The following is a 15,585-nucleotide window of genomic DNA, read 5'->3' as shown; positions in this document are numbered from 1 at the left end:
GTCAACTATCCACAGTTGTTGACGTCGGACAAGTTTTCGCAGTCTAACAAGACGTCAAGATGGCCTAGTTTAATCTCCCGCCATCGTCAAAGTCAGCTGATGATTTACCGACATGTTTGGTTGGCAAGCGAATTTCTCCCTAATGGTGAAGGATGTAAGGTTGAAATTCGTAAGTGAGGTTAGTTCAAAAATGTGAATAAAACATTAAGGAATTACCTTTGTAAAGAATTATGTCATGCCACAGAGCACGCTGTATTTTATTAATTGTTTTTCTTGGTTTGCTTGCAATGCAAAAATGTAAAATTAGGAAATTATAAAAATAGATGGAACAGTTGTAAATGCTTTGTAGTTTAGAATAGCATATATTGTGTTAAGTTTAGATAGTAAAAACAACGCAGAATTCGCATCTACCTTTGCCATTGATTTTTTTTTATATTTTGACGTAAAACATAAATAAAACATAAAAAAGGCAATACAAGAAATCCCCATTAATAATAGGATTACACTCTAAAACAAGAATATAAATTATTTATCGTTTGCTTGGGTCCTTAAAGGGCAGAAGTTTGACGGAATACACAATTTTAAAGATGGTGGGCAATTAAAAGGCACTGTAGTTAGCTATGCGTCAGATTGATGTGTGGTTTTGTACGATGGATCTGTTAATATTTAAAATAATATACTTTTATACGTACGTGCTTATGTGTGTAATATCTAAGACAAACATGAGAAAATATGTTTTCTTTCTTTAAAATTGTTGTAATAAGATTTTACAATCAACTAGATAGAATTAAATGCAGACAATCAATATTAGAAGTGTGTCTTACTTTTTCCTTAAAAAATCGACAATATAGGCTATTTTAATATGCTGCGTCATTTGTAATAGCTGCGTTTTACGTGTAATAAGTACGATTTTAGTCACCAGCCTTAAAAAAACACACAAATGAAGACACATTAATATATTCGCCCAAACATTACAGTGCAGCAGGGTAATTGGTGGGGGCGTAACTTGCTGAAAACCAGATTCCACTGCTGTTATTACGAAGCGGGTCTGAAATGTCTGATTCCCAATGAGGGAAACATGAAAAATAATTGGCTCCAGAAGGCAGCCTTGGTGTACACCAACATCGTCACAAAATCAATTAATTCTAATTAGAGAATAATTGGTTAAATATCAATTAACAACACTGTCGGTTTCAGATAGTGCATATCTAAAAATCGCTACCGGTTAAAAATCTGTATTGTTATATAAAAATGCGGCGTATTTCTGCGTTTTGCAAAATCACTGGACCAATTAAGCTGAAATTTCGGAATTAACTAATTTAATTCAAATTACTATGGGGGATATTGATGTTTCAATATCAATGTAATACTCCGCTCCCGATATTTTAATAATCTTAACTTAGGGGTAAACACCGAGTTGTCTTTATCGTAACTTAAAGGAAACATACAATGTTTACCTTATAGATCTGTTTATCTTTTTGTAAATTTGCCAATTTTTGCCTGCTACCATCTGTTACACAGCTGATTTTATTAGTCGAATAATAATTGCAATGAACCAAGCGCAAGTTCAATTGAGTGTTCATAATCAATATAATGTTGTGTATATATTTCCATAACTATTTAGAGACACAGATAAAATCACTAGAATAATTAACAATAAGTACCAAGAATCATTTTATTACATTTACTTTCTCTTACAACTTTACACTGAACAGAAACAGAAAATGGCTGTTCTTTTGAGACCAGCGCCCGGCTATACGTGATAAATCGACCACTTAGTCGGATATTACTTTCGTATTCAATCTTTATTGTTCATCTAAACGCGATCTTGCTGCGATACATTTGAGGGATTCCGATAACATCTTAAACTGTGTCAGCTGATATGTTTCAATTTGTTAATATCGATATATCGAGAAAAAAATCATCGATAATAATGAATGTTCCCTTTCAGGAAAGTACCGAAAGAAACATTAAGTGGTCGTGGTTCACTCAAAAGTAAATGGGGCCTGAACGACATCAAAGGAGGTTTCAGAATAAACAACAGGACGAGAAGTATACTTGCAACATTTCGTCGCAGTTAATGGCGTTGCTGGTTCGCAACCGGCCTCCTCAGCTCTACCATCACTTTCAAAACGTTTGCTGGTCCGATCCCCAGCAGAGCCAAATCAAGAATTTTGATTGTAAAAAACCTAAAATATCAACGGCGTAAAACAACTAATGACCTCAAACAATGTGTCTACTTATTCCCTAACGGTCTTCACTACCTCTAGATCACTAAGTAGTTCTATTCTGTCGGGCTGTTGAATGTTTTATAAGCAAGTAGAATTGGGAACACTTTTTCCTCCATCCACTTAGTAGAAAAATTGGCCGCAATTCATTCTTTATGACTCGCGCATGAAAGTAACACTGCAACCATTACTCAGTTGTGTAGTAACATGTCTATCCGACGGCAAATAGCTCAGTTCTACTTGATATGATATGCAGCAATAAGATACACTGCGTGCAACCAACCGTCGCGCTGTCACTGTGATTTATCCACCTGTTCCTGTGATGGATCGGTTACAACCGTGACAAGTAACAGCTCCGACATCTGCACCTGGCTGCAGTAATAGGATATAGCTAGAGTAATAGGGGATGTAAGGTTAGCCGGCATAGAGAACATAGATAGAGAACACTTAATTGTTTAATCAAATGATTTTCTATGTGGATTTTTTGGTTCAAGAAAATCGAAAAATACTTTTTTTGTGTTTGTTAGGTCTGTTGAAGTAATGGATTGAAATAAAAACTTCCTCTTATAAAATTTGGAAAATTAGTTAACATTTAGATTAGGAAATACTATTTGTATATAGTTAAAATATTCTGATTGGCCAATCTTTTAATAACAAGTGTAATAACATGCCGGTTTTTTTATATTTTCATGATTTCGAATTGTTTCCCAACTGGATACTGTAGCCTACGAAAAGAGGTGATACCTTAAACCTTACACGATTACAACACATTTAGAGAGCTTTTAGATACGTTAACAGTTATTTTCACACATTTAGAGAAAATTTTTAAACGTTGTAGTTATTCCTTGAAAACGCTCTAAAGAATCTGTATACCGATTTACGTTCGTCTACAAAAGCGTTAAAAATTTGATGTAAAAACAATGTTACGACCAACAATCATTGTAATATCGTTGACATTTGTTAACAACTAGATACTATATAGGTTATAATAATTAACTATTTAGATATTTAGGTTGAACAACGTCTTTTATCTAAGATAAAATAGCACATATATTTTACATTAGCCCAGTTAATAAAATTGTAAAATATAATTTCGACCAACACGAATAGCCTTTGAGGAAATGTACGCTTTTAACTTAAGTTGTGTAAATTACTCAGTAAACAATCTCCTAAGTCATTCGGAGAAGCAGAGGCAAAGTTTGTTCTGGCGACGTCGAGAACTTAAGTCAATGAGAGTCTTGTCAATCACTTAAGACGTTAAATTGAAACTTAAGTTTGGCTGTAGCGAAACTTGCTTGATCATGTTGAATGACCCTTCCAAGTTTCTTGGATAAGACAAGTAGTACGAGTTGGTTTCTAACTACATAAACTACTTATGAGATTGAATAATCAATGCTACAACTCCATGTTACTATTAGTATTTTATTTTAAATCCTTTTCCTTATGGATAACCTAAAAGACAAATCGCTGTATTTTTACCGTCCTGTGTATGTATGTAGGGTGTATTTTTTATGTCCCACCTTCGCATGCTAGGATTCTAGGTTCTAGGCCGGAACGGTTTTACACATTACTTCAGGCTAGTCCAGAGGGTTGTGGAATTATCACATGTATAAAATCCATTGGTGATTGGTGGGATTTGAACGTGGAACCTCGGGCACCAAACCCCGCGCTCTACCACTAGACTCCTTTTAGAGTGTCTTATTACGATTATTAACTATTTATATTTTTAGTCAAATCAGACCTACGTATTTTGTATTTATAATCTTCTACTTGCCCTCTGGAATTGATACCGATGAGTACAGTTACGTTGTAAACTTAACTCTAAAAGTTAAGTTGACCTTTGCTAATTCAAACTTTACTGGTTTTGAAACGTAAAAATAGGCTTTAGATTATTTATTATGATTAGAAGTTTACTTACACTATTCACATAAATGTTGAAATCCGCGTTCATATATTACCATTGTAGGATTTTAGAACCAGCAAACTTAAACGAAACCTGCCATAAACACACACATTCACATTTTACTTACAGTAAGATAAGACTTACTTTTAGTATCGAAAATCAATACGTGAGTTTCCTTTAATTTCCTCCAGGTTTGCTGCGAAGAGGTGTATAATTTCGGACAGTCCCATGTTCCATGATTAGAGAATCTGTAATAATATCTTACAATACAATGCAGATTCTGACAGATGGATGCTGAAGTCTTCTTTGTCCATATTTCTCTACACCACAGTATTATCATTAGCATTATCCACGTAGAGACGGCCCAGATATATCCCAATGATAACGGTCCCCAATTGTTAGTATTGTGCCATACCGTCCCAGGCTGCAAATTGTGTCACTTGCGAAGACCGTGATCTCCCTGGCCTATATTCTTTCATCCGGCGACAGTTTGAGTTTCGATTTCTCATTGTGATGACTATTTGAATCATCCTTGTGGATTATTTGATCTGGTAAGAATTCTGTATAGTTTGTGTGTCCCGTTCTTGATCTCAGATTATATTTTCAAATCTAGCTGCATTGCTCCATTATTTTCTTTAGTCAGTTTTAATGTTTTGGTTGGTACAAAAATTGACTCTTGCGATTTTGATATTTGGTGTAAGATCAAATTGGTTTTTCTTTTCTGTTGGTCAATAATCTTTTACTGTGCTCAAAAGGCATTTTGAATATTTAAAGCTGTTAATAACTGAAGAAAATCTCAGTTATTCTTTCAGTAGCATCTATTCTAGGCACAGTTGAGAATGAAAAGTCTATTTAGAGTATATTTGTGATTTATAACCTCGCTGGTACTGCCTCAGTACATACCATACTAGAATTCTTGGCTCGTAGCTCGTAGCAAAGCTTCTTTTAAGTACACCTGCAATATAAAAAATCTAAAGTATTCTCTGATTAGCCTCTCTATTCTCGACAAAATATGGCAAACTAAAGAATCTCTACAGAGAATGTTCGCACTTGTAGTTAAATACATCACAGGTATTCTCTCAGTACCAACCCTATTGTCGTTCCAATTGTAGCAGTTTCATAAATTACTCATGTAGTTTGAAAAATCAAGAGTACCAAGAGTAGCTCTATTGTCGGCAAAGTTAAAGTCTCCACAGACTATGTCTACATTTTTGTAGTTTAAAACATAGAACATGTCCTTTCATATCATAACCACATTCCCTCCCTTGGCACAGCCATAACTGAAGATTCTTCACACTTGTGATTTAGAAAATTACATGTATCAACATTCTCTGTATTATCAGCCTAGTAGGGCAATGCTGAAGAGGTTTGCAGAGTAGGCCAATACTTATGGGTTAGAAAACTACAGGTTCTATCCTCTCACAATAGGCCGTAGCTGAAGATATACCGTAGAGCACACTACGTGTAGTTTTAGTAGTATGGCTAAACTAAATAATTTCCGCTGGATAGACATACACTTATAGTTTAGAAAATCATAGGAATTCTCTGTATCTTCACCACCGTCGTCACAGTATATCAGAAGAATCTCTGCACTCTGCATACTTCACTTGTTCACTTGTTTAGAAAATCACAGTTATTGAGGTATTGTCTCAGTTATATTGTCAGCACGTCTACTAAATCTGAAATTCCGCGATTGGAAGATGATAGGAATTCTCTCTGTACCTTCCATACTCTCACAGTATAGCAAGCCAAAGAAGAATCTCTGCAGACTACTTGTATTTTAGAAAATCACAACTATTGTCTCAGTAATATTGTCAGCACGTCTATGAAAGCTGGAATTCCACAACTGTAACTGTCAGAGCACCTGTGATGAGCAGGGGACATTCCTGCCTCAGGTGCCTCAGTCATGGTCAGGTGTCCTACAATTATACGCGATTAGTGCACCTGGGACTTGGTAGCGGATCATGGATACGGACTATGCGATCTCAGTACTCATCTAGATTGAGAGTCGCTGGAAGATGAAGAAGATTCTTACAGTAGAGTGTGATTATTTCAAAGCAAAGCTTGAAGATGAGGTTCAAATATTTGCGACACGGTGCAAAAAATATGCTCCAATGGATGTCCAAATGTGGGAGTGCAATTTGAGGACAAATGGATGACAGAAAGTATTGATTGCACAAAAAAGGATCGATAATTATTGTAAAAGTTTTCATTGTCGCTATCCAATATACATTTAACAGGATCGTCACTTCATTTCCATGCTGTGTACATTTTTGTATGTTTGTGGTTTATTGCGAAAAATATAAATCATATAAACAAGAAAATGGTTGATAATTACGCTTTATCCAAATTATTTATTTGAAAATATTTCATAGTCATTGTATAATTTACCTATGTTATCCTTCTCTTCTTTCTCTTTGGGTTTCTTATGTAGAATAACTTAAAATTACGAATATATTAGTTTTGTTAGCGTCCAATATAATTTTACGAGTCCATTAGTTGGTTTTTAATCAAAGTATAGTAATTAAAATACCATCCAATTAAATTATGCAAATTAATAGTAATATAACACTTATTGTTCGGACGTAAAAATTGGGTCAGTGTCGCGGGAAACGGTCCCCATAGCCGGCGATTAGGCGGGAAAAGAGAGGGAGAAGAAGAGCGGGAGAAGACCGCACCGCAGTCAGCGAAGAGATCCCGAAGGCGGTGGCCAGTTTCGCGTGTGCGGCAAAATGGACGAGATCAAACCACCAGTTGTCGAACCCTTGATTCGTCTGACGAGCAAAACAACAAGCTGGGCTTCCCTTAGTGTCAGCTCTAGAAGTGAACATGCAAGCATCAGTGATCTTGACAGTCAGTACGTTTCTGGGGAGAAAACGAACGAGGATGGATTTTACTTGAGCCAAATAAAAGAACAAGACTTGATAAGCATTAGTGATCGTGATAGTCAATACGTTAGCGTGGAGAAGAAAAGCGAAAATGGATTTTACCTGAAGAGTCAACGTAAAGAACCGGATCTTATCAGCATCAGTGATCTCGACAGTCAATACGTCGTCGAAAAAAAGAACGAAAACGGATTCTACTTGAAAAGTCTCAGTGAGGAAAGCAGTGAAGAAGATAACTACTACAAAATCAAAGAAGATAATTTCCAGTCAATTGATTTATACCGTGGTGACTTTTCATACCAGAAGACGGTAGTGTACGAAAACGGTCTGAGACTTATCAAAGGCAACTATTTCCCTGGGAGAAAATTTGACTCTTTAGATTGCAAAAGAAATTTTGAAAATTATTACTCGAAAACAAACAGCCTTGACTCCGGAATGTTCTTGGACGACCGAAGATCTGACAGAACTGCGACTACTTCAACTGGTGTCGAAATGGATTTCTCAGTGTGCAGTGACTTCTGTGTAGAAGAACCCGGTTATAGTGTGCCTTGCTCAAGGCCCATCGAAGTGAGTGAGTGTCAAAGTTTACCTTTCACCCCTTATCAAATGTTAGAAAACGATAGTTCTAACTCGGAGAAAAGTGCAACCCAAAGTGATAAACTAGACAATCCTATCTACATGGAGTTGGAACCTCCAAAACCTCTCGAACGATCTTCCAACCCCTTGAACTCTTGTTGCAAAGATACGAAGTGTACTGTGAGGACAGGTGTAAGAAAAGTTACTTCTAGTGCGGAGAAAAGAATGTTGTGTGTGGAGAAGACTAATAGAGAAGTGTTTGAAAAGCCTTGTCCTATCAGGATGGTCTACCGGAGACACAGCCAGAGGAGGTTGATGTCCAGGAAGAGAGTGGAGAGGATTGTACCAAGGTTGACTCAGCTCTGCGTGCAAGTTCTTATCGAGCAGGTAGGATACTGATAAGAGAAACGCGCAGCCTTGGTCGTGTGGAAGCTGATGAAATTTTAGGAGGTGAAGGATTGGTCAAATATGAAATTGCAGCATCTTTCTAGTCTATGTGTAAATCATTAGATGAGTTCGTTGTGATTAAAGGGATGTTGAATGATTTAGGTGTAGCAATCAATGTACGCATATCAAACTTATATAAGTCATAGTTGAAAATAAATGTAAATTTCTTTCTCAGTCGACGGGTGTCAGTGGTTTATTGCGATGAAACTAACTTTTTGGAATAATCTCTGCCATATACTAACATTACCCTGATAATCTTTCATAAATTGATTCCTGTAGTTTGAACATATTCAGTGTTATTTTGAAACGCCAATGGTGTGTGCCATAATTGCATTCTCAAACTAAACTCGAAATAAAATGGATATATTTGTTTCAAAATTTAACATTAAAAATGTATATGGTAACCAGCAATATAATAACATATTACCTGAAGGGACAGCATTAAGTATCTGATCTGATCATCAGCCATGGTGTATCGCTCGTAAAAAAAATGGAAAGCTTAAAGAAAACTGAATATTTTAGAATTTTAGCTGAGCGGCTAGGGTGGTTAAAGCGCAGAACTACTATCTTTACCCATAAGGCATTAGGCGTGCACCCATCTCGTCAAACACCAATGATGTTTAGCCGTAGTATTCCACAATAAAATTAATCGGCGGCTAAGAGTTCACCATAATACGCCACACTAAGCTTAACTATCAAGTAAACAAGTTTTGGTCTCTTGTAGTAAAATAGCTATCTCTTTATATAAGATATCTCTACACCAAAAGTCGTACGATAGTTAATTTAATTGTAAGCTAGGCACAAAGTGTTACAATGAGGCATCTAATATACACCTTAATCGTTTGTTTTCTACGTTAAAGCGCAACAAATTAAGGTCACTACAAAAGTTGAATTTGGAACATGAATCATAGGACATAGACTAACACATACTCGTTTACATTTCCATTTTCTCAAGTTAGAGGAAATAATACAGCCTAAATGCTTTGGTGAATCAACAGTTGCTCGATTATATACATAAGCTATACTGTACTACTGGTATTTATATTTAACACTTAATTGGTTGGTTCAGCTTGATCAACGCTTGCAACTAAACTTTACAGAGTTTTCGGCCGTGGCCGTAAGTACTAGCTTCGACGAATAATCTGTGGCGGACAAAACCACCGTAAGTGTCCTTGGCCTATAATCACTCCATTGGGACCGTGGACGAACGTTCTGTTTTGCGTACGTATTTTAGGAGAATAACAAACTCATATACAGGTTTAGTGTAGAAAAGGAATGATCTGTGTAGCTTTGTTACTAAGATCATCAATTCAATTTTTTTTTTAGCCGTGGTCATCTATAATAAACCATTTACCGTAAAATGGAATAAATATAAAAACGAAAAGCTAAGTTTTGTTAGGTTTTTAAATTAATTTGAAATCACATGCCATATTTGAAGATGTTACTATTCTTTATCGTAGTTTTACAAATATGTACATTAGTTATGCTTATTTCTCTCTCCATTTATCGCATATATTTACATAGTTTTGTGCCATACATTTTGAGAAGTTTTTTGTAACAACAAACCATAAACTTGTTGCTATATATTCTCAAAGTAATTCATGCTTCTAATAGGCCAAACCTCCCCCTTGACATTAATCTCAGTCCACTAAAACTCAACTAAAATTTGGAAAAATTAATAATAATTGTTAGATTGTTGGGAATGTAAACATACAGCTAATTCATAAAAGGCATTATCAATATAAGTTTTAATTTATTTAAAGCTAAATTAAGAATTTAATGGATTTAAAAGTAAACTAAATAAATAGTGGAATTAGAACAAAATATGCCTCCTTGCTATCTCGGTAGGTTTTGTTTTTGTCAAATAAAGTGCTGCTGACTAGATTTGTAGCAAGAAAGAGTAATTTTAGCTAGCTACACATGTAAACATAAAAATGAATAAATTAATTGCACATGCAATGCAACACAAAAAACATGAAACGATCAAAATTTATCGATATCTCCCAACGGCGGCATTCTCGGTTTTGTTTTGAAGTGTTGCAAGCTTTGACCATGTTGCGCATGAAACGAAACTAGACAACAGCAAATTCGTTGATAAAAACTTCACTTACATAAGAGGTAAGAAATTCTATTTTTGTACCGTAATCAAGATTCCTGAATCTTATAATTGGATTATTGTGCAATTAGAAATGACGATAAGTGTAACGTTTAAAAATTAGGTACCGGGTAAAGATAAAGTAAATTGTTGATATATGGATTTATTGCAGTGATCAATCATTGTATTAGAACTATATTGTTATTTTTATTGGTATACAATAATTTGTAAACGTTATTTACTTTGTGATTATATATTATTTTTTTCTACTGCCATCAAATATTGTAAATTTTTGTAATAGTGTATTGCCGTAAAAAAAATAAATATCTACCTCTCTTATAGTAGAGTCCATAAGTAATCATGGTAATTAATAAAGGTGTGGACTAAGTCACTAACAAGACTACAAGATCGCGCCACTCATCCTTCACTCATATTTGGGTTAAAATACTCCCATAGCCGTGTCCCCATCTTAAATAATTGATTTGATTGACTATTTGAATCAGAAATAATACACGGTAAACTTAAACTATGCTTATTAGGTTGAAAACTAAATGAACTTCTAAACGCTCTAAAGTGCAATTTAACTAAACTTCTCCATTTTGCAGTGTAACGCTATTTAGGCCCATTAGACCATTAAAATGTTCATACTCGGTAGTAATATGCAATTTTATGCAATATGCAAAGCACTGTTAGCGCTGTCGGTGGCCGTCATGGGAACTACGATTAAACGCTAAACACAGACGGTCAGCAACTCTTCGTCTGTCGGAGCATAGAGTAAAGATGTAATGGTGGTCCTTTCCTTCCCCCAGGCAGTGGGGCAAACACCACACGGCTGACTGATCGGCCCGGAGAAAGACAAGAGAAACGTCCGCGAAACGTTTATATGGAGAGCAGACATTTTATGTACGGTCCTTGATGTAATGCAGTGGCAGTTCTTGGACCTTAAGGGGGTGCTACCGTGGTGTTTGGGAGTGTAGTGGAACAAAAGGAGAAAGGGTCTGGTGTTCCACCTTCGTAAAATTTGGTATTTTCAATCCGTTTGGTGACTTTCTAACTTTGGTTACGTCTAGAACTGTATCCAAAAACCTCTGTTACGTTTTTAAGACGAAATATTAAATTTATTTTACCATGGTCCAATTGAGGGGGGTGGGCTCGGGTGGGCTTTAGCACGGCCGCCTTTAACTCCTTTAGCCCCTGCCCTCCCCCCCTAGAACCGCCACTGCTTGTTATTTTTACGGTACTATTCCCAAGTAAATGTTTGGCGGAAAATTACGCTTGTGATGAATGAAATATTTCAGCGAGGCCAAACCACAGACTATAAACTAATTAATGGGATTTTTTTCTGTGGGCCAAACCTAATGAAGATAATTTAGTAAACTGTGTAAATACTCATATTAAAAATACTCGCTGGACAAAAAATAATTACATAGAATTTAATAAATTTATGTTTCAGCTAAAGACAATTTAATGATATGTTATGTTTATGCCCGCCGTACACATTTGATACTAAACACAGTTTATGATCAACGGTTTATTATATTAATCGATTTCAGCGTAAAAGACCGAAAGAGTGAAAAAACCCAACCAGCTGTTTTAAATAAATCTGTTTTTGAAATGTTATTTGACAGCTGATTTTGTTTGTTGTTGTTGACTGTTGGTTGTTATGTTGTGACACTTCACTTGACACTTGACATTCGCTGAAAGCTAGGTTAACTTTGGCTTCTTTCAATGAGTTACTGGAACTGCATTCTTCATTGCACTAAGTTAACTAAGCACTTGTAAATTAATTTTTTTTTAGTCCTATCCTAACAGGCTTTGCAGGGGTTTGTTTGTGACTTGTAATAACTTATTTCAACTTCCAATACTGATTATGAAGATCCTGAATTGGACATCTTTCTTGAATTTGGAATGTTTTGGTAAGATTCTATAGTAGGCCTAAGTCATCACAATAATTACCTAAAAATAGGCTAGCTCAAGTCAAAACATAATTATGCCTAACTAAACAAAACATAGACATACAAACATTTAACCTACATATTATCATCACTTGGTAGCCTACGGGAGTAATTGTTCTTTCCTTATCAAACTTATAACTGACATTTTAGTGGTTAGGCCTATTTGTTTATTAGTGAGATCCATGTAAGGAGGGTTTTTTTTTACTTTTTATGATACCTGCATATAGGGCCTAGTAATCCTTTGTTGCTGTTTTTGACAACTAAGGTAGTTTCAGTTTTTCTGAACCATCATCAGGCCTTAAGGTGTCAGGTGATCACTTCATTATTTTAGTTGAATAATTTTGGTTCCTTGACGGAGCAAAATAATAAAAACATATATGAGACACAAAAACATAGGGTTTGTTTATTTATTTATTTATTCATACCCAACGGCATAGCCACTTTACAATGAAAAAACATTAGGGCCTACAACTTGAAATGACAGGAAACAAAATAGTATCAAAAAAATAGTAGTAATAGTAATCAAAAATAGTACGGTAGTTGTTGTTTTAGTACTGTATTAGTTAGTGTTATTATTATTAACATTGAGTTTAACTTATACATGTATAGCCTACTCAATGTCAATAATTAAGTTAACTTTAATGTTCCTAGAAAATTAAAACATTTATTAATAGAGATTAACTTCATTCATCAGTTTATTTCAGGGTTTAAGTTGGCAATAACTTAAATTCCATCTAAGATTTGAGAAATAAAAAAAATAAATTGAACATAGACTAGGCTAATAGGCCTAATACACATTAAGTAAGTACGTTATTTAAACTCCCTTGGTGGATGTGACTCAGATTTTTGGAAAGACGAATGGTTTGTCAATAGTTTATTAAACAGCACCACAGATAACATGGTTTGTATTCAGACCGATATTAATTTATTTGTGTGATGTTTCAGCCACAAGTTTTCTCGTTGACTTCCGCAACTGGGGTAAGGAGAAGGCAAGATCTCGGACAGAATGGTGTCGAAGACATGATACAACTCTCGTAAGTAACCTTCAGTTTAACTATACCAACATCGTAATTCCTTGTAAACAATTCAGAAAACTTAGCGACTCAATCTAAGTAAGTTGTATAAGATGGTTAAGTTATTCGGTGTTCTTCTCGACTAACCTCTACACAATACCTTCCAGCAGTCATGACTAAGTAGGTACTAAGTAGACCCAAAGAAGTGTAGTTTTGTAAACCCTCATAAATCTGGCCAAACCGGGTATAGAAGCCACCCTAGTTTAATATAATAGGTAACACTAACACAAAAAAGGTAGTCCAAGATCTACAGAATGAGGCCCTGATGAGATGATATATTAAATAGTAGTACGGTATCACGGATGTCCCCGAAAACCCATTGAATTTTTCAAATAAACAGTATCCCCAATTTTCATTAGTTATTGTAGCCTAAATGTTTCTTTTTATCAGTTAACTGACAACAATGTGACTTAGGTCTTAGGCCTAGTAATATGTAACTATTTCATTAGGGCACTACTGTGGTTTTAAACTTGACTGTGGCACTGTGGTATAGATTAACGTCACCAAATTTGCAATCACTGTAGGCCTACAGTAATAGTTTAAAATACCTCTTTTTTACACCTAAAGTCTCCTAAAAACCCCTGCTTGTCAAGCTCCACAAAAATTCTCTAAACGCCTGGGGTTTTGTCTGGCACGTACTGTACATACACAGTAATAATATGGTATCCCGGGTTTTGAGCATCGAATGTAACCCTGCATTTTGTGGAAATAAAAATTCTCGATTCTTGATTCTTGATCTCAAGTGTATATTCAAAACCCTACAGAAGAATCTTGAATACTGAGATATGAAAAAATTTAAGGAAATACCGCACTCTACTACTTACTACTCTGTTGTTTAAACTATTTTTTTGCCTTGTGTTTGAGATGAAACTGCCTGCAGTTGTTGGCCTGTTTTCAACTTAAAAATTATTTATATTTTTCAGGGACCTGAACGAAGCGTCGCTACTATGGAATTTAAAAATTCGCTACGACAGAGAACTTATTTACGTGAGTAGACCCTTTTTACTAAAAATCTGTAACTAGACAAAATGTATTTTTACTTCATATTATCTAACAAAATAACACTTTATTACTTTCCCTGTGGCAGTAAACTTAAGTAGGTACCTACTCAATGATCTGAATCTTATTTAAATAGGGACCAATCTGACATGTTTAAGGCCTTTTTTAGTAAAAATCCAACCAGCAAAATGGAAATTAACTTAGTCTGCTGGTTTTTTTTAGGACAGGGGTATTTCTAAATTATTACAGTATTTGTGTTACTTTATTTCTGACTAAGGTTACTATTAAAAGAATGTGTTTGAAAATTTTTCTTTGTAAAAATTTGATTTTTTACATTTAAAATTTCAGACTTACGTTGGCAGTATTCTTGTAGCTGTAAACCCTTACAAGATGTACGACATGTATGGCCTGGACGTCGTGAAAAAGTACGAGGGGCAGATTTTAGGAACACTTCCTCCGTAAGTATAAACATGTACAGCTGATTGTTAAGTAAATTTTATAGGTAGGCCTATTTGTAAAAACCTGTCTTAACAACAATAGAAGAATTGTTGGTTCCACCAAAGATGATCTTATACTTTAGTTTGATTGTAAAATGAAGTATAAGATAGTTTAAATTCATTTTTATAAAACAAAATATGCTTACTGGGTGTAGGTTCTAAGAACTTATATTCTTTGATTACAGTTTATAGTTCAGATAGAGGTGGTAGCCTATTGTAAAAACACCACAGAGAAGTAAGGTACCGGTACAGAGAAAAACTTGCTTAAATGGGAGACCGTGTGCTTTCAGCTCTAGTATGTTGTGCGTGTGCGTATGTACACGCTTGGAGAAATATAGATGTGACAAGCAAAGAAAAGACTGAGCAGCCAGTACTGTATGGAAGTTCCTTTCGCACAGAGAGAGGGTCTTCCTCCAGCGTGAACGTTAAAGCACATAATGGCGAGGGGGGAAAGGAGAACTAGTAGGGGAGTGTGACAACTAGTAGTGGAGAACTAGACAACAGAGGCTAAGTGGTAGATTAAGTGCACCGTTAAATGTTTCTTCTATCCCTTACTTCTCTGAAGAAGAATCCCTGTGTATGTCCTTTAACTGAGAGAATCGTTCCTCCTAATGATCAGTTTTTTTTTTACAAAATAAAAGATCACTTAGTTTTGTGTTATAAAAACTGTTTGTCCTTTACAAAGGGATGATTTTCAGACTGCATTTCCATTGTAAACTGTACTTCAAAAAGCACAGGGTTGATGTATGCTCAAAAAACTAAAGTACAGAGAAACATTCAATAAATGGTACACTTAAGTGGGTTTTAGCACTAGTCGCTGACGTCAAAGTCCAACACCTCCCCGACACGCTCATTGTACTACAACGCTCACGGTGAAGGAAGATCCTGTGGGATAGGAATTTCCACACAGTGCTCACCGTTTGGGCT

At 35.4% G+C, this 15,585-nt stretch overlaps 1 protein-coding gene across 2 annotated transcripts in view; it reads left to right on the top strand.

Moving 5' to 3' along the window:
- The window catches only part of LOC128999648 (unconventional myosin-XV-like), a 143,382-nt gene that overhangs the window by 44,527 nt on the left and 83,270 nt on the right, over positions 1 to 15,585 (top strand). For both annotated transcript variants that reach the window (XM_054426261.1, XM_054426260.1), the window contains exons 4-6: positions 13,035 to 13,123; positions 14,086 to 14,149; positions 14,510 to 14,619. In XM_054426261.1, the coding sequence (XP_054282236.1) occupies positions 13,035 to 13,123; positions 14,086 to 14,149; positions 14,510 to 14,619 (263 nt within the window). The remainder of the gene's footprint in view (positions 1 to 13,034; positions 13,124 to 14,085; positions 14,150 to 14,509; positions 14,620 to 15,585) is intronic.

The sequence above is a fragment of the Macrosteles quadrilineatus genome, unplaced genomic scaffold (assembly GCF_028750875.1).
Source record: "Macrosteles quadrilineatus isolate MER2022 unplaced genomic scaffold, UCM_ALF_1.0 Scaffold_8__2_contigs__length_117827958, whole genome shotgun sequence".
NCBI lineage: Eukaryota > Metazoa > Arthropoda > Insecta > Hemiptera > Cicadellidae > Macrosteles > Macrosteles quadrilineatus.
The sequence above is the reverse complement of the archived record's forward strand: the minus strand, read 5'-3'. Positions and strand labels throughout refer to the sequence as shown.